This window comes from Suillus subalutaceus, assembly GCF_016647625.1.
Source record: "Suillus subalutaceus strain FC151 chromosome Unknown DFJ58scaffold_60, whole genome shotgun sequence".
Classification (NCBI taxonomy): Eukaryota; Fungi; Basidiomycota; class Agaricomycetes; order Boletales; family Suillaceae; genus Suillus; species Suillus subalutaceus.
In genome coordinates, this window is record NW_024540309.1 from 56,774 (window position 1) to 84,352 (window position 27,579).

Genomic DNA, 27,579 nt, shown 5'->3' on the forward strand with positions numbered 1-27,579 from the left:
ATAGTTTAGATTGATATACGATACTAATACAAGGCGTCAGGGCCATTCCCCATCCCCGTCCCTCCCAGCACACTCCACAGAAACAGAATAAAACCTCTACACTAACGTACACGCGACAAAATACGATACAAAACCAAAAGAAACCAGAACATGAACGAACATTGTTCCATAAATAGCTTGAACTTGAACTCGAACTTGAAACAAATGAAAGAATGAACAAAAAGATTCTAGATGTGCGATGAAGAGTGTGGATATTGCATATCTAGATCATACCATACATGCATACATTTCGTGAGATTGGCTGGCGTCATGTGATCGTGATAGTTTGCGTGTGATTGGGCGTTTTGGGGATTGGGATTCCGTTCTGTTCCTCTCCTCTTCTTTATTTGTATAGATGTAAGGGGAGCAATTACTGCTCGTACCCTCCTGGGCCTTGTAAAGAGGCCATCCAGATCCTTGTTTTATACAACCTGTAGATAAATCGTTAGCAAATGAGCGAGTAAACACATGCACAGCAAGCAAGACATAGACATAGGCACAGCTACAGCGCGAGCAGGAAAAAAGACACACCGGAACAACTCCCGGACAAGCTCCCTAAAATCAATTCGTTTTTCAGCGATAAAGTAGAACGTGAGTTTACGTCGATCCCTGCGATCCATCAGTCCCCCTGTATCCTCTCGTTCAAAACAAAACGTACCACTGATACTCCGCATCAATAACCTCCATAGGAAGTTTCTTCTGCCGAACTTTACTCTGACACAATTGCAGCGCTTTAACTTCATCTTGCATCTTCGTCACTAAATGCCTGTCGCCCCCCCATCAATCAACACTCGCCCCAAAAACCAAAAAGAAAAACGCACTGAGTATCATGAGCCTGGGCCTTCCCATAAATCATCTTCGGATTAATCTCCTTCTTCCCCGTCGCAGCAGCTCCCGCACCAACCCCGCCAGGACTCATCACCTCGCCAGCCTCCCTCTCCCTAACCTCCCTTGAAACGCCTCCACTTCCTTAAGTGTAATGCTATCATTCACAACCTTGCCCAAATCCTTCCCTCTATCCGCTTCAACGATCACCAAATCTCCAACCCTGATATCTTGGCTCAAATCAGTGAGATAGAAGAGATCCGTACGTCCCGCTTTGAATTCGACGATGAAGAGCGGCCAGGAGGCCGGGACGCTGCTTAGAGGGAGTCCTTTCCCTAGGTCACTCAAGGGCGTTTGCTGAGTTTGACTCGCATCGGAGAGGCGTCGTTGGATTTGGTGGTAGTACGGGCCTTGTTGGGGTTGGATGGGGCGGGAGGGTAGTAGGTGAGAGCGGGCCTTGGCGCGCGAACCCAGCACCGTTGTTCTGCGCAGGGAGGTACTGGATACCCTGCCCTGGGATGAACCGCGCCGTAAGCTGCTGCTGAGAATACTGCGCATCCAAAATCTGCTGGTCAAAATGCCCCCGAGGGGGACTTCCGCCCGTAGAAAGCGCGCTGTCGCTTGGAGACCCGAATTGTTGGCGGGATGCAAAGCTCGTGCCGGATGGGATGTTGAGGTGGTAGGGGGATACGCGGTCTGTGGAGGGCGGGCTGCGTGGATAGATGGGGAGGGAGGACGGCTGGCTCGTGGTTGACGAGCTAGACGGCGCACCGGGCTCTTTCATGCTCAAGCACACCGAGATCAGCAGCTAAATCGTCATCTGAAAACATAAGACCGCCCCTGCCTCCAAACGGCTGTGCATTAAACACGCCAACACGAGTATGTCCATGCGTCTCGTCCCCAGGGCTCTCAGGCGCATTAAACCCCACGATAGTAGGCCTACGGGGCTGAACGACACTAACGCTGTGTCTCCGACTAGTAGTCCCACTTCCACCCCCACCATTCTCATCTTTTGGAGGATTCATACCCGCCCATAGTTCTCGGAATGCAGAGCCGTCGTCTAGGAGGATCTGGCCGACATCACGAACAAACGGACTCATATTGGAGACATCGATGGTGTTCCTGTTCGGATAGCCGTTATCGGCGAGCGGGGACCTGCCCATAGCGCCGAGGCTCCCATAACGACTAGACGCGGGTGGTTTGATCTCTCCATACCTAGTACCTGGAATACTGAGAGGGTTTGAGTTGTTATTGTTAGCTGCGTCTGCCCATGGGTTGGAATGATGATATGGGGTTTGAATTAAGGTGGGACGGGTGGTGGTGGTAGCGAGGCTTTGAGAGCGGCTGCGGGTGAGATCGGGAGCATAGGAACGGCCACGGGATGAAGTGGGTAGGTAGCGGTCCTCATCATGATGATCATAGGTATCTGAAAGTACTTCTGATTCGTCGTCTTCGAACGTAGACTCGAAGTGGGATTCGCGGAGTGCAGAGCTGTAGTTTGATTGGGGGTTTGAGAAGGAGGAGCTGCGGGTTGGTACGCTCATTGGGAGACCTGTTGTGGTTGTGGATGTCGTTGTTGTGCGGGTTGGTTGTTGGAGCATGCGTGGTGACCAGGGAGATGAAGATGAAGATGGTGAAGATGAAGGAGAGTTTTGATTGCGTAGACTTGTCAGGTTTGTTCTTGGTGGTTGACTTGTTGCTCGTTCCCGACCAGAATTATTTGGGTCTGGGTCAAGGAACCGATGTCTGCGATTAAAGTCGTGCTCTTCAGGCAGATGTTGCATGACAGCTGGCGGTGGCGAGAACAGCTAGTTAGCGGGTTCCTACGACAGCTGGCGGCACTTTCACTAATTAGTTTCTAACACTTCAAATCCTCCATTTAAACGACATTTTCATGATAATGACTGAAACCCACTCACCCTCTCTAGTATGCTCTAAACACTGTAACTGAAAAAAGAACCAAGTTGAAGTTAAAAGCGAAAGGTTGTTGAGTCTCGGGTTCGCACCATCATGGGTCACGAGCTCGATCACGAACACCATTTTTTTAATTAAAATAATAACATACATACAAACAAAGAAAAACCTTTCGATAAATATTCCCCCGCCACCGCCGAAAGACAAAGGCCCCGTGGGGCGTACGGATCCTTCCGCGGAATCTAGATCATGATCTCGATCGTAGAGGAGGTCATGCGCAAAGTCAAGACTAGGTCAAACCTCGAACACAACATCTACAGCGCTGAACGCCGTGTTACCGGGCCAAACGACCAATGGCACTTCACACTCCACAATCTCAACCTGTACATCCCTCCAATCTCCCTCCTGTTCTTGTTCCTCTTCCCCTTTCTGAGCAGGAACCTCATCATCATCAATATCATCCCCATCATGATACTCCTTCTCCCCAGTCCCAAGGAATGAACTCATGAGGTACGAAGCCCAGCTCTGTTGCTGCTGCGGTTGCTTTCCGACCTCCTTCGCAACGCTCCCAGGTGAAACAGGCACCTCTTGTTGCTCAGGAGCGATCCCCACAGGGGCACGCCACGCACTTCCCCACGCAGTAGGCGCTCCATCCCTCGTTAACCCACGCACCCGTGCGTTCGGCGCTGTTACACCTACCAATAGCGTAAGGTGCACTTTCCACGTTAATCCCCCTGCCTTCCCAGGTACAGATCCGGTACCGGTACCGTTCCCAGACACAGACCCGTTAATATGGCCGTTCCCAAGTAAGGGAAGAGATGAGCACACAATTCCGAATCCAGGACATGCGTCACTGGGTATATCAAGTGCGAATGTGGTGCGAAGGGTGCTGCCTGTGAATGAGGCGTGGTGTTCTGCGTGGATGCGGCGCGTGGTGCTTGTGCTTGTGCTTGTGTTCGTGATTCCTAGAGAGGCTGGGAGGCTTTCGGTTGTTTCTAGCGTTGCGTTTAGCTGTGAGATGTATTAGCAAAAAAATCGAAAATGATAAGCCGATGCAAATTTTGAGAAAGGAACGATGCGGAAAACACAGAATCAAGAACAAACTACTCACCGAAATCACCTTCCCCCGTCCGTCCCGCTCATTAATCTCCACAACGCCCAAAACAGTTTCCCCAAGCCTATACGCGCTCTTCGTGAATGTAAGAACAGCGACTTTGACATCGTCTTTTGTCACGTCGTACGAGGCTGGCGGGGAGTTAGTAGTCTGCAAAGAGATAATAAACGCTGAGACGTGCCTTTTTTGGGATTTCGGGTTAAAATTTCGACAGCTTCTCGACATCCCGTTAGTTCTCCCTCTCCTCCCTCTTTCTCTCTTTCGAATGCCCTGAGAGGATCCAGAACTACCTGACTTCCACTCCCAGAAGCAAGTCCGGAGGAGGAGGAGGAAGGTATGTTCTCAGGCACGCTTTCAGCAGGCTCTTTAATCCTCACGCCCGTCGATCCCTCCGCAGGGAATGTCTCGAGTAGCCTCTCACCGTAGGCGCGGAGGTCGTCAAGGGGGTCACAGGGTGATACAGTCGGTGCTATCCCCAATTCAAAATTCTGTGCTGCGTAAAATATAAGAGGACGTACAAGGTTTCGACGAGGAAGAAGACGAGTCTTTCTTTACATCACCACTCGCGCTGCTTAGATCTGTGATCTTCCCGCCGTCGTGTTTACGCACGGGGAGGAGGAGGTCGTAAGGGCGTTGTGGTTTGCTGACTGTATCAATTGGTTAAAATCGGAGGACCAAGGTTGGGAAGGACAGACTCACCGCTGACCCAGTTATATACCCTGATAGGGACTTTCATTACCCTGCTCACTGTCACGCCGACAGAAGTGGCGGGGCCATCGCTGCTATCGCCTCTCCGGCACGTACCGACTACAAGTTCGTATGAGAAGCGGATCATGCGGCCTCTGAATGTGGGAGGGAGGGTTGAGGGGAGGGGGGAGAGTGTATGTGTCTGTCATGCATCAGCGTGATTATACGAAGAAGAGGTAGGGTACTCACAAGTCCTACTTTCTCCGGGACTCAAGGCCAGATCGACGGCCAGCATGGCAGGTTGTACTTCGAATACAGGGAGTGGCACCTCTTCTTCTTCTCCTTCCACGGAATTAGCTGCTCCGACACTCAGACCCAAACCCAAACCAACGCCTGTACTAGACGCATCGCTTTGCGAAGTGAGAGAAGGGGCTCTCGATCTCCCGACTGAAGGACTGTAACTGGAAGGACTTAATAAGCTCAATAGGGAACCTGTAAGACTGGTAGAACAGTGAATGGGGCCTGCGGGTACGAGCGATATCCATACTTCCCCCTCCCAAGACGGGCCTTTTGAGGAGATGTGCGCGGAGGTTGGATAGGGCTGCTGGTGTAGCTTGTGGGAGGATGTGTGCTGTTCCTGAGAGTTGGGCGTATGAGTAAAGGAGGAGTGTTGTGTTTGGGGGGAGGGGTTTGGTGGTGTTAGAATGAGGGACTGGGATGGGTGGGTGACCATGACCAAGTGCCTGGTGTGGTTGTTTGCGAGGGGGGTATGAATGGGTGAGGGGAGCGGGTGTTTCTGCGATTGGGTCTAGTGTGGATGTAGATGTGTTCAAGGGGGGCTGTACTTCGTTTAACTGGAGGTGGCCGTCGAATACTGATTGTTTGCGTGCGTGCGGGTGGTTCTGGGGTATGGGGAAGGTCGTGCGTGGTGTTACTGCGATCACTTAGAACGAGTCAAATGGACGAGGATAAAGGACTCACCTGAATCTACTTCATAAGCTTGTACATACTCTTCACTAGCAGAAATATCCACGCTAGCACTGCGCTTGGCCTTTTCCAATGCACTACGGCTGGCTTCAAGCACTTCCTTGCCTTTCCCCTTCCCATCCACTGCTCCAATCAATCCCTTCCTCCCCTCTTCGCCAATGCCAATACCAAGCGCTCTAACAAAATCTGGTGGACGTGGGCTCAAGCCAGGAGACGTAGGAGGCCTAGCAAGCGGGGCAGAGCTTATAGAATGTGCATTTCGTTTGTGTGATTTCTGAACTGGCGCAGGTGCTGACACTGCTGAGATGGGTGATGTGTTGTTTGAGCGGGTATTGGTGAATGTGATTGCAACGGTGAATGGTTCGCCTGCGAAGTATGCGCTTTGGGTTGGGGATACTTTGACTTTGATAGAGGGATCTGTGTCTGTTGAGTCCATGGTTGAGCTTTAGGTATGATGTCGTCGATCCGAGCTTTAAATGATGATATGAACGAGGGAAAGAAAACACCTTCCACCCTTAAATATAACACAAGCTTCCACACATATGAGAACTCATCCCAGGCGAGGTTACGCCGACTCATGCCATGTCTACGCTGTGCTATGACCTACCACGTGTTACTCGGGTTATACCCACAGAGTCTTGATATCTCCCACTTCCTCGTATCTAGACTCACTGCATCTCACTGCTCAGTTTCAAAAGTTTCCTAGCACCTTGACGACTATCATGGCCTGCGCGTCAAGTACACGTTTGAGCGCGTTAATATTATTATTGTTCCAGTTTTGATTTCAACTGGTGCACGTGAATCTCAGATTCTATTAGAGTTTCGGTTGTTTGGGAGTGTTTGGCTGGCGTTTGGACGTTGACGTTGATCGATTGGGTTCACCTGTGACCTTGGCAGGGTTATGTTTTACCTTTTGCCTCCTTTTTGCCTCGCCCGCCGCTCTTCATGAATGGACGACGACGTGCGTGTGTTCCGTCATGTCTATCCCATGTTATGTCAGTTTATCAGATGAATTTTACCTTGCCAAGGGTAAATCTCCCACTCTCTACCGTGCTTTGTGTGAGGCTTACCCTTTTGATATGCATGCTAACCACGGCGGTGAGCGATATACAGTACTGCTCCTGCCATCAGGAAACACCACTCAATTACCTGTGAGTACCACTGTTAGCGTTGTCGATTTTTTCTCAACCTGCTCAGACTACACAGCTTTTATTCGAAATTTTAAAAAAATATCCACCCCCTCCCTCGGAGGAGCATTTACTTACATCACTAGCAGCGACGTCATGTGTATTACCATCTTCCTCGTCGTTCGAGACATCTGATGCCCTGGTTTCTTGTACAACCTAATCTGCTACTAGCCTAGTCCACTAAGCCGGCAATTGGACAACGACACGACGCTGAGTCGCTTGTTTCAGACACCAATATCAATCCCAAACAGAAGCCCAATTGATCCATCGACGTTTAGATCGAGCTGGGCTGGAGCACTCCGGGTGTGGAGGGTGCCGGAGGGTCCGTCGCCTTCGGGCACACTCGAGCGTCAGCTCGAAGTCTTGCAGAACAGAGGGCACCTTGACGAGTATTAGGGGGCATGGCGTTTCAAACACCGCCCTGGTACATACCTGACTTTGAATTGAGGTGCATCGAGGCTGAGTTTGTTGAAGCTTTAGCCGGGAGTTTGAGGCGTGTTGTTTACATAAGCGAGTTTTCCAAAGTTTCAAATTTTAGTACCACCAGTACTAATGCGATCTGATCTAGAGAGCCTGGAACACACGAATACGCGACGATGTTGGACTTTTGCACCTTCAATCACTGAAGATGGCGGAGTCGTCTGTCTTTTGTATCTGCCCAATTGACAAGAGTGCATCGTGGACACGCTGGAGGAAGCGGGTGATCGGTGGGTGCGACGAGGAGAAGAGTGTGAATTAAGATTAGTTGATGCATGGAACCTCGCTGGTGATACTCGTGAGTAAAGATGAACTTGACGCATAAACCTTAGACAACACTGAGGGCTTGATCTTGGTACCTAATCAGAACCCGTGGAGTACTACAAGTCAATTGGACGATTAGATTCTTCCCCTCTATACCCAATATGATTCAACAGTTGCAACGCCTCGAGGCTTGTACTAATAATGGCATATTATTTTATATAAATGGTGTAGGCCCTAGGGCTCTTCTCATTATCTTGCTTCCCTTCAACTGCTATTCACAATGAGAAAAGGCAACTCATCGACTCGGAGGGATTCGACTCACACAACTAGCGAAGTAACAGCTCGTGGAAGCTCGGTACGTGAGAAACACTCAGTCCACTTCATTCCAAACACTGACACATCCTTCGTCTAGCACCGGCCCCGTGGAAGACTCGGTCGGCTTCTGAAGAAGATAAAGGACGGTGCAAAGAAGTTAAGGATCTCGGTGAGTTCACGAGCATGTATAATGAGTGTCCTGGAATACGACTGAGATTGCCATAAGCGCTCGAATGATTCCCGCACCCACAGCCCCGTTCCCCCGAATGTCAATAATGAACGTGCTCCATCGACCTCGAATCTCGAGGTACGTTCTCATACTTGTTCTCTAGTCTCTATGCTCTCTCTAAATTATGGTGGTCGCGCAGGACCAGTCGGCTCCGTCTGGTGTGGAAGTGGAGGCTGATACTACCCAATCAGCACTTCGGGATGCACGACAGGCTGCAAAACGCATACATCCACTTTCTGGAGCTGTGAAATCCGTGGTTTCTATTGTTCAAGACACCCCAGAAGATCTCGATGTTGCTGACGGCTTCCAAGACACATATCTCAAACCCCTCAGGATATTCGACACTGTTATCGAAAAGATCGCAGATGTATGCAAGCCCTCCTCTCGGTCAGAACCGAACTAATTTAGTTCCACAGCTACATCCATATGCAAAGATGGCGCTGGGCGTGTTGTCTTTTGCAGCCAAAGTATGTTTTCTCTTTATCTCTTCCTATCTCCCACCGCTCAGCGATTATTTGGATAGATTATTCTAGCTCAAGCAGATCGCGACGCAGCGTTACTCAAACTTCTCGAGAAGTTATCTGAAATTTACGACTTCATGACACAAGACGAGAAGCTTAACCAAATTTTGTCGATGCACGCTATCCTTGGAAAGATTTCTCAGCAGACTCGTGAATGTGCTCAATTTATCACGAATTATCCGGAGATCAGCAACTTTTGTGAGTGTCATAAGCTGTCGCGCTCTGTACCGTCTCGAGCTTCTACCATGATCACAGGGAAGAGACTCGGAAAGGAAGTTATCTCAGAAACGGACGATACAATCAAAAAGTACAATGATGTGTTCGACGGGCTCATGCAAAACTTCCGAGACCAGGTTACTCGCGACGTGGCTATAGGTGTCCACGACATGGCCATACACGTCCATCGTATGGGTAAGGGTTCGGACGTCCTTGTGACTTCACATACATTCATACCTTTTCAGAAGAAACACTGGACCTCAGCGGTATGACTTATGCAGATCGCGCGGGACTAGATACCACAAAAGAATGCCTTCAAGGGACGCGCAGAGAAATCCTTTCCCAGATCACGGAATGGGTCAACAGCACTGAGGACAACGATCCACGCGTGCTGTGGCTATCTGGCCCTGCAGGCAAGGGCAAATCGGCCATCGCCCACACCATTTCTAAGTGGTTCAAAGACGTGGGAGGGCTTGGTTCGTGTTACTGTTTTAACCGAGGAGTAGAAGGTCGCAATGAAAAGATCTTTTCCACGATTGCGCGCGACCTGGCTGACCGTGATCCGAAGATGAGGCGGGCATTGGCAGATGCAGTTAAGACCGCGAATTCGCTCAAGAATACTGCGGATATCATCCAGCAGTGGCAGAACCTTCTTGTCGAACCACTGGAGAAGTCATCCGGGTCAATTATGGGACCCATCGTGATCGTGATCGACGCACTGGACGAGAGCGGCGGAGTAAAGACACGAATGGACCTCCTCCGTATTCTAGCTGGCAAACATCCAAACCCTGACGCTCGAAAAATCACAGACCTTCCTGGAAACTTCCGCTTCATCGTAACCTCTCGCCCACTTGATGACATCAATGATGAATTTCACGGTGTTCAGCATATTCGACAGATGTCGATGGATGACATTCCGCCAGCATTCGCAGAGCGCGACATCCATGCTTACGTATCCAAGGAGTTGGAGCGGCTGAATTTCCAGGATAGAGAGTTCGCAGTCCTCGCTGAGAAAGCTGATGGACTTTTCGAGTGGGCGCGTCTCGCCTGCGGATACATTAAAGAATCCCATGGGGGACTATCTCCAAGGGATTACTACGATGCTGTGGTGTCACGCAATCCTGCTGAGAGAAGCAAGCTGTTGCACAACATGTATGACCTCGTTTTGACAAATATCATACCCAGGGATACATTTCCGGATTCGCCGACACTGCGTTTGAAGAAGCTAGCGAGATTTCGCTCAGTGATGGGACAAATACTAGGCACAACTGAACCCCTTCCTTTAGCTTCTCTGAAAGTTATGAGGTCCCGTTTTCCAAAGGAAGAGGACCATTTCGACATGGAGCTTTTGGTAAAAAGCATGGGCTCCCTCCTCAGCGGCACCACCAACCCTGATTCTCCAATCCGACCCCTTCACGCATCCTTCCATGATTTCTTGACTGACAAAGAATCCAGTAGAGAATTTTTCATCGATCTGTCAAAGCCGCAACGCGACCTTGCATTCGCGTCACTTCAAGTGATGGAACACGGTCTTCGCTTCAACATCTGTGCTTTAAAGTCGTCGTATCTACCCAATAGCGAAGATCCCGGTCTACAACAGCGAGTCCAAAAATGCATCCCCCCACATCTGTCATATTCATCTCGATTTTGGACGTCGCACGTACTAAACACAGCCTTCGACAAGGAACTCGCGAAAGAAGTGGCACTGTTATTCAACCACGAGCGGGTGTTTTTCTGGCTGGAGTCACTCGCCCTGACCAATGCGCTCAGCGGTGCAGTTGGTGCCCTTCCGCCCATTGCCCAGTGGCTGAAGGTGAGCACATTGCTACTAGGTGTCAGATAAAGCGCTCATGCGCAATCACAGGGCCATCCGAAATTCAAAGATGTCTCGTCGACTGCAATGGATGTACAAAGGTTCATTCAAGTCTTCGGGGGCATGATGTTACACAGCACACCACATCTGTATATATCAGCAGTCTCATTCTCGCCTGTCAACTGTCCGCTATCGAGAAAGTTTTCTGCACGGTTTCCGAATACTCTTCGTGTGGCATCTGGACGTGATATAAACTGGCCGGCTGTTCAGACCGTGCTCAGGGGGCACACTGGTAGAGTTTGGTCGGTCTCGTTCTCGCCGGACGGCACTCGCATCGTCACTGGTTCTTTTGATAACACTGTTCGGCTGTGGGATGCAGGGACGGGGGAGCCAGTTGGTGAGCCCTTGCGGGGGCACACTTCTTCAGTTAACTCGGTCTCGTTCTCGCCGGACGGCACTCGCATTGTCACTGGTTCGCAGGATACCACTGTTCGGCTATGGGATGCAGGGACGGGGGAGCCAGTCGGAGAGCCCTTGGAGGGGCACACTAATCCAGTTTTGTCCGTCTCATTTTCGCCGGATGGCACTCGCATCGTCACTGGGTCGCATGACAAGACTGTTCGGCTGTGGTATGCAGGGACGGGGGAGCCAGTCGGTGAGCCCTTGCGGGGGCACACTTCTTCAGTTAACTCGGTCTCGTTCTCGCCGGACGGCACTCTCATCGTCACTGGTTCTTTGGATAAGACTGTTCGGCTGTGGGATGCAGGGACGGGAGAGCCAGTCGGTGAGCCCTTGCGGGGGCACACTTCTTCAGTTAACTCGGTCTCGTTCTCGCCGGACGGCACTCGCATCGTCACTGGTTCGGAGGATAACACTGTTCGGCTGTGGGATGCAGGGACGGGAGAGCCAGTCGGTGAGCCCTTGCGGGGGCACACTAATTCAGTTTTGTCGGTCTCATTCTCGCCGGACGGCACTCGCATCGTAACTGGTTCTGACGATAAGACTGTTCGGCTGTGGGATGCAGGGACGGGGGAGCCAGTCGGTGAGCCCGTGCGGGGGCACACTTCTTCAGTTAACTCGGTCTCGTTCTCGCCGGACGGCACTCGCATCGTCACTGGTTCAAGTGATGACACTGTTTTGCTGTGGGATGCGGGGACGGGGGAGCCAGTCGGTGAGCCCTTGCGGGGGCACACTGATTCAGTTTTGTCGGTCTCATTCTCGCCGGACGGCACTCGCATCGTCACTGGTTCTTTGGATCACACTGTTCGGCTGTGGGATGCAGGGACGGGGGAGCCAGTCGGAGAGCCCTTGCGGGGGCATACTGATTCAGTTTTGTCGGTCTCATTCTCGCCGGACGGCACTCGCATCGTCACTGGTTCTGACGATAAGACTGTTCGGCTGTGGGATGCAGTGATGAGGGAGCCAGTCGGTGAGCCCTTGCGGGGGCACACTTCTTCAGTTAACTCAGTCTCGTTCTCGCCGGACGGCACTCGCATCGTCACTAGTTCTGACGATAAGACTGTTCGGCTGTGGGATGCAGGGACGGGGAAGTCAGTCGGTGAGCCCTTGCGGGGGCACACTGAATCAGTTTTTTCGGTCTCATTTTCGCCGGACGGCACTCGCATCGTAACTGGTTCGGTGGACCACGATGTTCGGCTGTGGGATGCAGGGACGGGGAAGCCAGTTGGTGAGCCCTTGCGGGGGCACACTTCTTCAGTTAACTCGGTCTCGTTCTCGCCGGACGGCACTCGCATCGTCACTGGTTCTGACGATAAGACTGTTCGGCTGTGGGATGCAGGGACGGGGGAGCCAGTCGGAGAGCCCTTGGAGGGGCACACTCATCCAGTCTTGTCTGTCTCATTCTCGCCGGATGGCACCCGCATCGTCACTGGTTCGCATGACAAGACTGTTCGGCTGTGGGATGCAGGGACGGGGGAGCCAGTCGGTGAGCCCTTGCGGGGGCACACTTCTTCAGTTTACTCGGTCTCGTTCTCGCCGGACGGCACTCGCATCGCCACTGCTTCTTTGGATGACACTGTTCGGCTGTGGGATGCAGGGACGGGGCAGCCATCGCAACAGTGTGCTGAGTTAGATCATCCAGCATTCTCAGATGAACATCGCACGATCGAGGTTACCACTGCCATGACATTGAACACTCTGAACAATCACTTCATTCGCTTCTCGTCCAACTCTACCCATGCGCTCTGCGACACTTCTGAGTTAATGGAGGGTGCATCCCATTGCGACCGTAGTTCGACCCCCTTTGTCCTGGATGGTAGTGGATGGGTGATAGGACCCAAACATCGGCTGTTATTTTGGGTACCGCCTGCTTCTCGATATTCATTTTGGAGCCCTGGGACTGCGTTAGTGATACCCAGAGGTCTTGACCTTGATTTGAGCTGCATGGCACATGGACAACACTGGCAAAAGTGCCGAGAGGAGTGAGTCGCTTCGAAGACCTTTCTATTCCTCGCGCTTACTAAAATCAAGACTTGCAGACCTTAGAACCAATGATGATCGCAGCAATGTATCCATTATGAAGATTTCAGATACCATTTACATGTGACCGAGTGTACAGTAGATCATACTTCGTATTCTATTCTATACCCAGCATCTAACCTGAGTTCAGGCTCGTCCATGTGGATGACTTGAGCTGATTGCTATAGCAGTAATTATGATGTTCGTGCTAGTTCGTGATAGCATGTAACGACGGATAAGGCATGCCGATTCCATCAGAGATGCAGTTGCGCGTGCACCAGTGGATTGTGTTGAAGTGATGCATAGCATCAGTGCGCGGACTGAGAAACAGAAGGACATGTTGTTGCGGTCACCTGTGCACATGGTCGTTCAAATCAAGTACATTCAAACTGGGCCAAAAAGCTGAGATCACAGGGTATGGAATATGAGTTCATTGCAAGTGTTCATTGTACAGTACAGCATGTAATTGCGATATCCACGACAAAGGCGGTGAGAACGAGAGCACCATGAAAACGATGCGTGTAGGATGTTGTGAGCTGTGGGGCGTGAAAAAACAACTGGACACTGGGTAAAAGCAAGCGAACGGGGGATGAAATTGAGGCAATGCGGAGAGCTAGTAGGGGCTAACATGAGAAGTTCCGGCACGATAGATGACATTGAATTGAGGGTGATATTGGACGCAGGTGCACCAGGGTGTCACAACGGACATCCTCGTCAAGGAGCTCTTCAATAGTCTGAATTGGTTTCTGGAGACTCAACAGGAAGAGTATACAATTGAGTTCAATAAGTCTGCGTTGAACTCGCAACAAATGCGTGACAATGTAAATCTCTGCATATGAGACTAGGAGAAGTAGACTGCGACTCACTATTTGGTGGTGCATATTGTCAATTTCCGTGGCTCACTTATCCTCTCCAATGCAGGGCTTAGCGTAGCGGTGTCTTCATTTCCGCAGAGGTGTAAGCACATATGGGAGTGATCGCTGGTGGAGGAGAGAATATGAGGGTAAATCATGTCTAGCGAAGTTTGACGTACTTTGAGAGGAACTGACATTTCGATCAGATGGCAACTTGCGGGACAGTTAATTGCCCAAGGTCTGCCTAGGGGAGATAGATGATATGTCTGTAGGGGGGAAGGCGGTCGAGGTACTTATCAAAGTTGAGATGAGGCCGTGCGCCTGACGGATATGAGGCAGTTGTGTATAGCTGTGCATTATCTGAGGGGAACTCGCTTACGGTTATAGTCCTAATGATCCAGAGTCTTATCTCACCCGTTCCCGCATTGATTTCAAGTTGTTCAACTACCAGGTGCACTCGAATCTCAGATTCGAGTCATTCGACTGGAGTTTCGGTTGCTTTGGAGTGTTTGGTTGGCCTTTGGACGTTGAGGTTGATTGATCGGGTTCAACTTGTACATATTTTACCTTTTGCGTCGCCTGCCGCTCTTCGTGAACGGTGACGACCCTTAGGCCTCAACTGGCGCGCGTGTTCTGTTCTGCTTTCTTTTTCACATCACGGCACAGCACTGTCTGTTCCATGTTATGTCAATTTATCAGACGAATTTTACTTTGTCAATTGTATATGATTTACCCTTGGCAAGGTAAAATTCGTCTGATAACTAATGTTCTTCCACAGTGTCCACTCTCCACCGTGCTTTGTGCGGTGGAGCCTTTTGATACGCATGGTAACCACGGTGATGAGCGACGCACAGTACTGCTTGACTCAACTACTTGTGAGTACCATTCTCAAGTTCAACATCGTCGTTTTTTTTCTCAACGCGCTAGTACACAGTTTTTGTTCGAAACATTTTTAAAATATCCGCCCGCTACCTCAGACGAGCATTTACTTTCATCACTAGCAGTAACATCAACCGCGTGTGTATTGCCATCTTTGTCGTTTGAGACACTTGATGCCTCGTCGGCTTGTTAGTTTGACGTATTGCCTCGCAGACTAGTAGCTAGTGGGCTAAACTGGCTAATCAAAAAGGGCACTACAACAACAGTCACCCATTTCAGATACCCATACCAATACTGGCGACCAACAGCCGGATCGACCTGTCCGTAGACTATAACTCGGCCTCGCGCTCTTCTTCCGGTCTATTCTGAAATGGTCAGAATGGGCTTGATGCATTCATGCTTACGCACTCGTTTGTCCTACCGCTGACTGACGCAGTTGTTGGTACCGGTATGTACCATGAATATTTGACCCGATAGTTGCCGATTCCCCAGATATTCTTTTATACATAAGAAAAAACGTATTCGTCTGTCAAGCATTCACGTCCGCAAGAAAGATGGAGAAAATATCAGCATGACACGATGGCGGTAATGATATTCTCCCGGTCTTCTCCTTTGGTTTTTTTTTTTTGAGGAACACTGTGTTGTTCGGGCTGTAGGTAAGTTCATCTATGATGTTTACATGGATGAAGTTGATGAGGATTTGAAGAGTCGACTCGAGGCGAACTGCTTCCACGGGATCAAACTCTACAAGTGCGCTCCTGTCCTCGAGAAAAGATGAGAAAGTAAGATTTGAGGCATCTCTTCCGCTGGATTTTTTGCAGAGTATAATATCGATGGTGATGTTTGGGTTGCAGGTCAGTTTAAGTTGATCTGTTTGGTCGTACATGCAGAGTCCGCAGAGAATGCGATGACTCGACACATTACTTCCTCAGGATCAAGCTCTGCAAGTGTGCTCATGTCCTAGCGATAGCGATCGGTGTACACTGAAACTAGCATTTTATGCAAGAATCAGTATTCTCCGATCGCTTTTGCTGGATTTTTGGGTGCGACCGCGGTGTTCGAGCTGCAGGCAAGTTTTATATGTCATATTTACGTACATGGAACTGAAGAGGGTTCGCAAAGGAGTTGACCCGACACGCTCTCCAACTTGAAGTGCATCCTCGCAAGAAAAGACCCGAAAATAGTTGTGTGGTCGACTATTCTCGATCTTTTTGAGCAAGTTCGTCATCCTTGTGTGGAGGATGTGGAGTTGACGGCCTGATTCCTCAGAAACCGCTCTTCTTATAATGATTCAATTGTCGCTTCTGCTGGAACGAACACTCTGTCCTTGCAATGTTGCTTTCTGGACTATGAGGGGTGCTAACCTGTCCAGCGTGTATATCCCGCCCGAGCTTGTCACCGGTATAGGTGCGCTCGTGCTCAATGACGTTGCCGTGGCAGCGATCAGGTGGGGTGCGCCTATGCTACACCTCCTTGGTTTGGTGGCCGAGATGCATAAAGTCGGGCAGAATCTTCAGCTTCAATGCCCGTCCAGGGATCCTATGATTTGCACACGAACGCGTGTATATATGTAAGATATGCTCGTTGTTAGAAGGTTTTTGCTAAGCATGAATAGTCAGAAGGGCGACTCGAAGGAACTTTGCCAAGAAAAGTCTCAGCCCCGTCGCCGAGTTCCCGCTTCTACGTATGAGTAGTGGAGAGGGGATTTTAAACGGAAGACCCGCGGCAATTTAATTTTATCGTTTGCTCGAGTCCTCGACGTAGAGTTCAAAGGCTTTTGAGAGGCTATGATTGGCTTGGGAGGTTTGCAAATATTGAACAATATTGGAACGTCTCACTCACTGGCACTGGTTGGCGACACATCTCATTTGAGATCTAGACTGTTTTTTCTGCTGTGCTCCTGGCATGGCCCGGTTCCATGGTCCCCGATTCTAGTGCAGAGAGGGTTCTGTCGAATGATACTGTGAGTTATTATTCATTGGCAAAAGAACGTCGTGGCAACATTGCACAGGCAACGGAAATAAGCAACTGGACCTAGAGCACAGCGGTCAGAACATTCGTAGTACGTAATGATCAATCACACTCATTAATATTGGTCATCCGGCTATTAGCAAGAGGCAACTCTAAACGCTAGTTGTTGGAAGTCGGTCGAGACTCGAGAGGTCTATCTAAATGGATCCATGATGCGTCTCAAAGCCCTATGGTTGTACAACGGTGATTGTAGGCGTCGACAAGAAATGCAATTGCTCCGGTGTTACAACAGTAGTACAGTACTAGTACAAGACAAACTTTATGTCTCATTTGCTAATATGAAACGATAGCAGTTTAAGCGAGTTCCCAATCTTCCCCGTTTTCGTTGTAGAAAAGTTCCCGCATGTTCAAGCTCTGACCCTTACTGTCCTGCACAGTAGGCCCCACGGTGAATTTTCCCAAAAGGTCACCAAACAAGAACTCCCTGGGAGCACTTGAAAGTATCACTTGACCTTTGGCGTCGACGTCAAGGGACAGACTGGCGAGGGTCAACGTGATATGGACATGGTCAGAGCCAATCATGATGGTCCCTTTGTGACCACCTTCGCTAGTGTGACGAGCGATACGGAAACGAGTGCGTTCAGTGTGCGACACATAGACCGCGGTGGGAATGACATCGGGGGGGAAATACCAGTACACGTAAGGAGAGACTTTGGAGCGAATGTAGAAACTTTTGTAGGGTTGCTATCAGCCGAAAGTGGAATATCCTGTAAGGAAATAACTCACGAGTTCTCGCTAACGTGGTCCACGAAATGAGAAGGCGACGGAATGATGCTCAACTGGCGACCACCTAGGTCGTCCATCAACAGGAAAATCACCTTGTTGAGGAATTGGGTCGCAACCCCAGTCGTGACGAGGGAGTTGGCGACGTTGGCCTGGTTCACATCATGGAGGTAGAACTGGGCGTTGACACGCTTAATACTGTTCGTGAAACTAGCGACGGAGGAAGTGGACACGGCACGCCACCACTCATCGGCAACCTCACGGCTAGCGAAAGCCACCACGTATCGCCAGGAATCGTAGTTGGTGCTCTGAATGGCAATTTAGAACGCTATTGAAGAATGAATTTTGGGCGTACCTGTTTGACATATGCGTAGAAAACCATGATTGTGCGTTCAATAGGAGAGATGATTTGTTGGTTGTGTTTGAATTGAAATGAATGAGTTGAAGACTGTGCATTATATAGGGAGGGTAAGTTAGTATTTGTTTAGGTTGATCATAATAACGAGAATTTGCACGAAGGGAGTTGCTAGTGATGTGCCGAGGGGCGGTCGCCCCTATCTCTTTTCTTACGCGACTCTTTCTCGTATGATCCGTAGTACTCTTTTTTTCATTGGTTGGAGTCGATGCAATATCGTATCGTAAAAGCACTTGCGCCAAACTCCCCGACCCTAGTTTGAATTGATTTTGCTTTGCCTTGTGTGATGCTCAAGATGCTCAATTCATGTAGACAGCCTAGACTATTTACGTCTGCTCGATTCAGTAAAATGTTATTGTTGACCGGAGTCCGAGTTAGCGAGCTTGCGTAATTAAGCGTTGCCGCGAAGCAAACTGGATATTCGATAGATGCATTTAGGTAGACTCAATACTGGCCGTCTCGTGATCAGCCATCGTGACCGCCACTTAGAGCTAATAGAGCTAGAACTTCAGGGGCTATTCATCATTCCTCGTTTCCGCTGAATGTACCTCATCCTCAGGCTAGGCTGGCACTTTTACATTCTTTGTTAAAGGAGTTAAGCACCATCATTGTGAACGAAGTGAGTCGAAGACTAAGTACGGTTAGTGTTGCCGTGAAGCGAACTGAGGCGGTGGAAATATTTGGATGTACTTCGGTACTATCCTTTCCGGTGCAATCAGCACCCCATGATCCGGGGCACCAGAAGTCAGCCGGTGTCTGGTAACCTGTTATCATTCAGACCTTTCTCGGTTCCTTCGAAGTTCGGACACCCTGACATCATTCACAATGAAAAGACCCCAGACTCTGCTCAACATCTTCGCTTCAAGTTAATGCTGCAGCCATCACCAAGCAGTATACAATCCTCAACCGTGTATCCCCACTGACGGCACGCCGGCTCCCGCCCTCCCCCAACCGCTACCATCTTTCTTCGCTCATGTCTCTCCTTCCTTACTTGACATGGCGCTTTTTGTTGCTGACGTGACAGTTAAACTTCGTTGGGATGCTGTGTTATTTGTATTCTAGCATGTAGCACATCAATGAATACAACCGTATGATGGATAGTCTTATACAAATGCGCGCGTCCGACCACCGTAAAATAAGCGCGCCTTGAGTCCTGGAGCGGGACGAGAGCAGCGAAAGTTATGGAAGAATGGAATTTTGTGCGGTGAAGTGAACGTTCGATAAAATAGGGGAGCTTTACTTCTGAGTTAGAAGAAGGGGGGTACTCCGTAATGAAGAACACACGGCCGCGAAGCCTGCCCATGGCCGTAAAATGGGTCAGAGCGTCTTGTTGTAGGTTGAGTAGACTGAGGTTTGCGTGGCCCCTAGGCTATCATCATCCACACAGGGCACCATCGAGAGTATTGAACTGTGAGACGGGAACATCGGCGAGGTGGAGTGGAACGAGTAAGTCGTTAAACTCGCTAGTCACGAATGCAGTGATATGTATGCCGCGGCCACAGACACGGCTCCGGTACTCCTCTAGTAATATCTGGTCGAAGGGAATTAACAAGTGTGCACTGGCGTGATCGCGTGAATGGTATGGTTATTCGGGGTACTGGTTGCTGAGCTTTTCCCATACTTCGAACGTTATTGCGGTACTCCAGATTCAGCAGTGGAGCATCCCCAGCGAGGCGGTGCCGTCCGTAATGTTTCTATTTGTCGTCGTCCTCGAGTCACAAGTGATAGTATTCCCTGTCAGTATTTGAACTCTGTTAATACAAATGCTCCCATAGCTGCACATAGGCCAGCGCCGCTAGTGCGACAACTCCGCCGCACATCTGCTGATGTGCACGTTGCCAGTGGATCTACCAGTATCCTCGCTGACGAACTAGCGGGTCTGTCTATGACAGAGCAGGAGGTATTGCACTCACTCGCAGAGGGCGGAGGTATCACCCAGTATGACGGCATTGGGTTGCTGGAGTCATGCAGAAGCGATGTTCAGAAAGCATGCAAGAAACCCCCAAAGGTGGGTGTATCGTGCATCATTTGCAATCCCTGCAGTGGGGGACGATTCAGTAGATGGCTGGAAATGGTATGAAAAAGGGCCTACCGAGTGATCGCAGTTCCAGACAAAACGCCCCTTCCATAAGCTCTGTATCCTGGAGAAGCATTATAAATATCACAAGATAGAGAGAAAGAGCAAGTACCTCATTATATCGCCGGAAGAGATCTTGACCAACACCCCACCTAGCCTCAGTACTTGACAGTGCGTCAGAGATGGCCTGTATAGATTCTAGATTGAGGCAAGCGCATCGGTAGCTGTATCAGCTTGGCTCGTTTCTTTGAGTGTCCCAAAGTTTACTGCTCAGATGCAGCTCAGACGATAGGATAAATGCGCCAACGAAGGCATGCACTTCTTGTCAAATGCCAACAGGCGTGGACAAAGCGTTGGCTGATTCTGGTAAGACGCAACGGCAGCGTACATTAACTTAGGGATATCACTTGGAAATGAGATACATACCTGAGGGCTCCATTTGTCTTCGAACGAAAGGTGGAATGGACAGGGAGCCGGGTACCTGTCATAATTGTCTGGATGTCTTGGCAGACTAGCACATCGAGATGACCAGCGCGTCCATGAATGCCTTCGGGCAGATGTTAGAACGAAGGCACGAAGTTACCAATGAGTACAAGACGTTGAAACAAACCAAGAGAAACAACGGGGTTCGCAGAACCGGTCCCGAAAGAGATACGGAAGCTGGAATAGATTTCCCACAGATTGGGAAAACCTCTGGGGATTGATTATGAGCCAGAACAGTTTGACAGGGCCCGAATCGTTAAAGATCAGCTTGATCTAAATCGCGCCTTCGATAGCATAATCCTGCGAATGAAAAAGACCCACCTCGCTGACGCGCAAATGAAGCCGAATGACATATTGCATTTTGCTGGCCGTCCCTCGCTAATGCCAATCTGTCATGTCTGGCGCCAGCTCGTTCTGAGCCTAAATTGGTACTACATGCATAACTTGGAAGATGAACGCGGACGCTCAGGTGCGTTAGTCTGCGGAATAAGAGGCTGACGAGTTGATGGCGCTGGATTCTGCATATACCCTCGAGCTTTCGGTCCAGGACCATGCTTCTTGAGGTGCTTCGCAATGACCTGCCGGGTCTGATACACGGATCCGTCTTTGTGGCGCGAGCATTGCGCACAATAGCATGCAACACGTTGTTCGTCCGGCATTGTGCTGGTATCCAACGTCGTCGTCGTTGTATGAAGGGCTCGGGACAGTAATTATATGATGGGGCGAAGGGACTTAGCGATTTTCAGATCTCGCATCAGACGCGCGCGCGTCCGAGTCGAATATCAATCCTCACATGCATCAAAGTCAAGTTGATAGATACAATATACAGGAAGTTTTAGAATAATCTGACTCGTTGAGAGAAATGCAAGGAATTCCTGGGAAAGTATCAAATTTCCCCACACTTCCCCCCGGCGGTAGTCCGTTGTTTTACGCTGTGGTACTAAGAATGGCCTATTATTTTATATGAATGATGTAGGCTCTAAGGCCCTTCTTATCATCTTGCTTCGCTTCAACTGCTATTCACAATGAGAAAAGGCAACTCATCGACTCGGACTCGGAGGGATTCGACTCACACAACTAGCGAGGTAACAGTTCGTGGAAACTCGGTACGTGACTGATGAGGATCACTCAGTCCACTCCATTCCAAACATTGACACATCCTTCGTCTAGCACCGACCCCGTAGTAAACTCGGTCGGCTTCTGAAGAAGATTAAGGACAGTGCGAAGAAGTTAAGGATATTGGTGGGTCCACGAGCATGTATAATGAGTGTCCTGGAATACGACTAAGATTACCACAAGCGCTCGAACGATTCCCGCACCCACAGCCCTGTTCCCCTGAATGTCAATAATGAACGTGCTCCATCGACCCCGAATCTCGAGGTCCGTTCTCATACTTATCCTCCAGTCACTGTTCTCTCTCTAAATTCTGGTGGTCGCGCAGGTTCAGTTGGCTCCGTCTGGTGTGGAAGTGGAGGCTGATACTAGTAATACGCAATCGGCACTTCCAGATGCACAACAGGCTGCAAAACGCATGCATCCACCTTCGAGAGCTGTGACATCCGTGGTTTCTCATGTTCAAGATACACCAGAAGATCTCGATGCTACTGACAGTTTCCAAGACACATATCTCGAACCCCTCAGGATATTCGACGCTGTTATCGGAAAGATTGCAGATGTATGCAGGCCCTCCTCTCGATCAGAACCAAACTAATATAGTTCCACAGGTACATCCGTATGCAAAGATGGCACTGGGCGTGTTGTCTTTTGCAGCCAAAGTATGTTTTCTCTTTATCTCTTCCTGTCTCCCACCACTCAGCAATCATTTGTACAGATTATTCTAGCTCATGCGGATCGCGACGCAGCGGTACTCAAACTTCTCAAGAAGATATGTGATGTCTACCGCTTCATAACACGAGACGACATGCTTGACCAACTCTCGTCGATGCGCATCATCCTTGGCAAGATTTCTCAGCAGACCCGTGAATGTGCCCATTTTATCAATAATTATTCGAAGACCAAGAATTTTTGTGAGTCTTAACAAGCTGTTGCGCACTTTACCGTCTCAAGCTTTTACCATCATCATAGGGAAGATACTTGGAAAGGATGTCGTCTCGGAAGCAGACGATACGATCATAAAGTACAATGACGTGTTTGATAGGCTCATGCAAAACTTGCGGGACCAGGCTACTCGCGACGTAGCCATAGGCGTCCATAACATACGCACACACGCCAACAACATAGCCATACACGTACATCGTATGGGTAAGGGTTCGGACGTCCTTATGACTTCACGTATATTCATACCCTTTTCAGAAGAAACATTGGACCTCGGCGGTATGACTTATGCGGATCGCGCGGGACTAGATACCAGAAAAGGATGCCTTCAAGGGACGCGCACGGAAATCCTTTCCCAGATCACGGAATGGGTCAACAGCACTGGGGACAACATTCCACGCGTGCTGTGGCTATCTGGCCCTGCAGGCAAGGGCAAATCGGCCATTGCCCACACCATTGCTAAGTGGTTCAAAGACGTGGGAGGGCTTGGTTCGTGTTACTGTTTTAACCGAGGAGTAGATGATCGCCACGAAAAGATCTTTGCCACGATTGCGCGCGACCTGGCTGACCGTGACCCAGAGATGAGACGGGCATTAGCAGATGCAGTTAAGACCGCGAATTCGCTCAAGAATACTGCGGATATCATCCAGCAGTGGCAGAACCTTCTTGTCGAACCATTGGAGAAGTCATCTGGGTCAATTGTAGGACCCATCGTGATCGTGATCGATGCACTGGACGAGAGCGGCGGAGTGAAGACACGAATGGACCTCCTCCGTATTCTAGCTGGCAAACATCCAAACCCTGACGTTCCAAAAATCACAGACCTTCCTGGCAACTTTCGCTTCATCGTTACCTCTCGCCCGCTTGATGATATCGAAGACAAGTTTCGTGGTGTTGAGCATATTCGACAGATGTCGATGGATGATATTCCACCAGAATTTGCGAAGCGCGACATCTGTGCTTACGTATCCAAGGAGTTGGAAGGGCTGGATTTCCAGGACAGAGAGTTTGCAGTCCTCGCTAAGAAAGCTGATGGACTATTCGAGTGGGCGCGTCTCGCCTGCGAATACATCAAAGAATCCCATGCTGGGCTATCTCCAATGGAGTGCTACCAGGCTGTGGTGTCACTCGAACCTGCTAAGAGAAGCCCGCTGTTGTACAACATGTATCGCGTCATTTTAAACGATATCATGCTCGGGGATACGTCCCTGCATTCGCAGGAACTGCGGTTGACTGCGTTAGCGAGATTTCGCTCAGCAATGGGACAAATACTAGTCACATCTGAACCCCTTCCTTTAGCTTCCCTGAACGCTATGAGGCACCATTTTCCAAAGCAAGAGGACCATTTCGACGTGAAGGTTATGGTTACATACATGGGCTCCCTCCTCAGCGGCACCACCAATCCAGATTCTCCAATCCGACCCCTTCATGCATCCTTCCACGATTTCCTGACGGACGAATGATTCAGTGGAGAGTTTTTCATCGACCTGTCAAGGGCACAACACGACCTTGCATTCGCATCACTTCGAGTGATGAAAAACGGTCTTTGCTTCAATATCTGTGATTTAAAGTCGTCGTATCTACCTAATAGCGAAGATCCCGGGCTGCAAGAACGAGTCCAAAAATGCATTCCCCCACATCTGTCATATTCATCTCGATTTTGGACGTCGCACGTACTAAATACAGCCTTCGACAAGGAACTCGCGAAAGAGGTGAAACTGTTATTCGACCACGAGCGGGTATTTTTCTGGCTGGAGGCACTTGCCGTGACCAATGCGCTCAGCGGTGCGGTTGGTGCCCTTCCGCCCGTCGCCCAGTGGCTGAAGGTGAGCACATTGCTACTAGGTGTAAGATAAAGCGCTCATGCGCAACTACAGGGCCATCCCAAATTTGAAGATGTCTCCTCGACTGCAATGGACGTACAGAGGTTCATTCAAGTCTTCGGCGGCATGATCTTACACAGCACACCACATCTGTATATATCAGCACTCTCATTCTTGCCTGCCAACTGTCCGCTATCGAGAAAGTTTTCTGCACGGTTTCCGAATACACTTCGTGTGGCATCCGGACGTGATATAAACTGGCCGGCTGTTCAGACCGTGCTCAGGGGGCACACTGGTAGAGTTTGGTCGGTCTCGTTCTCGCCGGACGGCACTCGCATCGTCACTGGTTCGGAGGATAACACTGTTCGGCTGTGGGATGCAGGGACGGGGGAGCCAGTCGGTGAGCCCTTGCGGGGACACGCTTCTTCAGTTAAGTCGGTCTCGTTCTCGCCGGACGGCACTCGCATCGTCACTGGTTCTTGGGATCACACTGTTCGGCTGTGGAATGCAGGGACAGGGGAGCCAGTCAGTGAGCCCTTGCGGGGGCACACTTCTGCAGTTTTGTCGGTCTCGTTCTCGCCGGACGGCACTCGCATCGTCACTGGTTCTTCTGATAACACTGTTCGGCTGTGGCATGCAGGGACAGGGGAGCCAGTTGGTGAGCCCTTGCAGGGACACACTTCTTCAGTTAACTCGGTCTCATTCTCGCCTGACGGCACTCGCATCGTCACTGGTTCGGAGGATAACACTGTTAGGCTGTGGGATGCAGGGACGGGGGAGCCAGTCGGTGAGCCCTTGCGGGGGCATACTTTATCAGTTAGGTCGGTCTCGTTCTCGCCGGACGGCACTCGCATCGTCACTTGTTCTTCGGATTACACTGTTCGGCTGTGGAATGCAGGCACGGGGGAGCCGGTCGGTGAGCCCTTGCGGGGGTACACTTCTTCAGTTAACTCGGTCTCGTTCTCGCCGGACGGCACTCGCATCGTCACTGGTTCTTCGGATTATACTGTTCGGCTGTGGGATGCAGAGATGGGGGAGCCGGTCGGTGAGCCCTTGCGGGGGCACACTAAATCAGTTTAACACGGTCTCGTTCTCGCCGGACGGTACTCGCATTGTCACTGGTTCTTTGGATAACACTGTTCGGCTGTGGGATGGAGGGACGGGGGAGCCAGTCGGTGAGCCCTTGCGGGGGCACACTTCTTCAGTTAACTCGGTCTCGTTCTCGTCGGACGGCACTCGCATCGTCACTGGTTCTTCGGATTACACTGTGCGGCTGTGGGATGCAGTGACGGGGGCGCCAGTCGGTGAGCCCTTGCGGGGGCACACTGGTAGAGTTTGGTCTGTCTCGTTCTCGCCGGACGGCACTCGCATCGTCACTGGTTCTTCTGATAACACTGTTCGGCTGTGGGATGCGGGGACAGGGGAGCCAGTTGGTGAGCCCTTGCGGGGACACGCTTCTCCAGTTAACTCGGTCTCGTTCTCGCCGGACGGCACTCGCATCGTCACTGGTTCTTCGGATCACATTGTTCGACTGTGGCGTGCAGTGATGGGGCAGCCATCGCAACAGTGCGCTGAGTTAGATCATCCAGTATTCTCAGATGAACATCGCACGATTGAGGCCCCCAATACCATGACATTGAACACTCTGAACAATCACTTCATTTCCTTCTCGCCCAACTCCATCCACGCGCTGTGCAACACTTCCGAGTTAACGGAGGGAGCATCCCATGACGAATGCAGTTCAACCCCCTTTGCCCTGAATGATGACAGTGGTTGGGTTGTAGGGCACAAGCATCGGCTCTTATTCTGGGTACCACCCGCTTCTCGACACTCATTCTATAACCTGGACACTATATTAGTGATACCCAGAGGAGGCCCTGAGCTTGATTTGAGCCGCATGGCACATGGAGAACACTGGCAAAAGTGCCGAGTGGAGTGAGTCTCTTCGAAGCCCATTCTGTTCCTCGCGCTTACTAAAATCAACACTTGCAGACCTTAGTACCAACGATAATCGCAGCAATGCATCCATTATGAAGATTTCAAATCCAACGTAAATGTGGCCGAGTGTACAGTAGATCATACGTCGTATTATTCTACCCAGCGTACAACCTGAGTTTAAGGTTGTCTATGTGGACGACTGTGTAGTAATACTTATGATGTTCGTGCTAGTTCATGAGAGCACGTAACGACGGACAAGGCATGCCAATTCCATCAGAGATGCAGTTGCGCGTGCGCCGTGGATTGTGTTGAAGTGATGCATAGTATCGGTGTGCGGACTGAGAAACTGAACTAGAAGGACACCGTTGTTGCGATCATATGTGCGCGTGGGCGTTCAAGTCGGGTACATTCAAAGTGGGCTAAAAATCTGAGATAACAGGGTAGAATGGATTATGTAGTTCATTGCAAGTGTTTACTGTACAGTATGTAATCGCAATATCCACGACGAAGGCGGTGAGAACGAGAGCACTATGAAAACGATGCGTGTGGGATGTTGTGAGCTGTGGGGCGTGAAAAAACAACTGGACACTGTAAAAGCAAGCGAACAGGGGATGAAATTGAGGCAACGCGAAGAGTGGGCGCTAACATGAGAAGTTCCGGCATGATAGATGACATTGAATTGAGGGTGATATTGGACGCAGGTGCACCAGGGTGTCACAACGGACATCCTCACCAAGGAGCTCTTCGACAGTCGGTTTGTGGAGACTCAACAGGAAGAGTCTACAATTGAGTTGCACAAGTCTGCATTGAACTCGCGACAAATGTGTGACAATGTGAATCTCTGCATATGAGACTAGGAGAAGTAGACTGCGACTCACTATTGGGTGGTGCATATTGTCAATTTCCGTGGCCTACTTTATCCTGTCCAATGCAGGGCTCAGCGTCACGGTAGCGGTGTTTCATTTCCGTAGAGGCGTCAACGCAGTTGGAGGAGAGAATATGAGGGTCTTGATATCATGTTTGCAAAGTTGACGCGTCGTACTTTGAGAGGAACTGATATTTCGATCAGATGGCAAGGTCACGGGACAGTTAATTGTCTAAGATCTGCATAGGGGAGATAGAGGATATGTATGTAGGAAGGAAGGTAGTTGAGGTACCTACCGAAGTTGAGATGAGGCCGCGCGCCTGGGCGGTTGAGTATTAGTATAGGCGCTGTGCATTAGCTCGCTTATGTT

At 50.2% G+C, this 27,579-nt stretch overlaps 5 protein-coding genes across 5 annotated transcripts; 1 reads left to right on the plus strand and 4 right to left on the minus strand.

Annotated features, from left to right (window-relative positions):
• Positions 1 to 2,895, minus strand: DFJ58DRAFT_906396 (PSP1 C-terminal conserved region-domain-containing protein). Its single transcript, XM_041395007.1, is given in 9 exon segments — positions 1 to 470; positions 571 to 648; positions 698 to 805; positions 861 to 953; positions 986 to 1,274; positions 1,342 to 1,641; positions 1,661 to 2,267; positions 2,301 to 2,728; positions 2,784 to 2,895. The coding sequence occupies 8 exon segments, from the start codon at positions 2,646 to 2,648 to the stop codon at positions 410 to 412; spliced, it is 1,884 nt and encodes a 627-aa protein (XP_041243376.1). The 5' UTR covers positions 2,649 to 2,728; positions 2,784 to 2,895; the 3' UTR covers positions 1 to 409.
• DFJ58DRAFT_790885 (Rgp1-domain-containing protein) lies at positions 2,892 to 6,105 on the minus strand. The gene is made up of 8 exons (XM_041390291.1): positions 5,561 to 6,105; positions 5,127 to 5,513; positions 4,829 to 5,101; positions 4,592 to 4,732; positions 4,411 to 4,539; positions 4,074 to 4,361; positions 3,890 to 4,023; positions 2,892 to 3,789 (listed from the first exon to the last, which is right to left on the minus strand). Exons 1-8 carry the CDS (start codon positions 6,000 to 6,002, stop codon positions 3,073 to 3,075), a joined length of 2,511 nt encoding a protein of 836 aa, XP_041243377.1. The 5' UTR covers positions 6,003 to 6,105; the 3' UTR covers positions 2,892 to 3,072.
• Positions 6,106 to 17,017: 10,912 nt separating this feature from the next.
• On the minus strand, positions 17,018 to 17,935 carry DFJ58DRAFT_914376 (uncharacterized protein; the record flags this gene model as incomplete). The annotated part of the gene is made up of 3 exons (XM_041395382.1): positions 17,018 to 17,500; positions 17,557 to 17,861; positions 17,909 to 17,935. The coding sequence occupies 3 exons, from the start codon at positions 17,933 to 17,935 to the stop codon at positions 17,125 to 17,127; spliced, it is 708 nt and encodes a 235-aa protein (XP_041243378.1). The 3' UTR covers positions 17,018 to 17,124.
• A 1,334-nt stretch (positions 17,936 to 19,269) lies between these two features.
• On the plus strand, positions 19,270 to 20,337 carry DFJ58DRAFT_841863 (uncharacterized protein; the record flags this gene model as incomplete). The annotated part of the gene is made up of 5 exons (XM_041392758.1): positions 19,270 to 19,414; positions 19,615 to 19,704; positions 19,744 to 19,976; positions 20,202 to 20,216; positions 20,248 to 20,337. The coding sequence occupies 5 exons, from the start codon at positions 19,270 to 19,272 to the stop codon at positions 20,335 to 20,337; spliced, it is 573 nt and encodes a 190-aa protein (XP_041243379.1).
• A 990-nt stretch (positions 20,338 to 21,327) lies between these two features.
• On the minus strand, positions 21,328 to 22,122 carry DFJ58DRAFT_790927 (uncharacterized protein). The gene is made up of 4 exons (XM_041390292.1): positions 21,970 to 22,122; positions 21,828 to 21,908; positions 21,699 to 21,770; positions 21,328 to 21,634 (listed from the first exon to the last, which is right to left on the minus strand). The coding sequence occupies exons 1-3, from the start codon at positions 22,099 to 22,101 to the stop codon at positions 21,759 to 21,761; spliced, it is 225 nt and encodes a 74-aa protein (XP_041243380.1). The 5' UTR covers positions 22,102 to 22,122; the 3' UTR covers positions 21,328 to 21,634; positions 21,699 to 21,758.
• Positions 22,123 to 27,579: the final 5,457 nt, after the last annotated feature.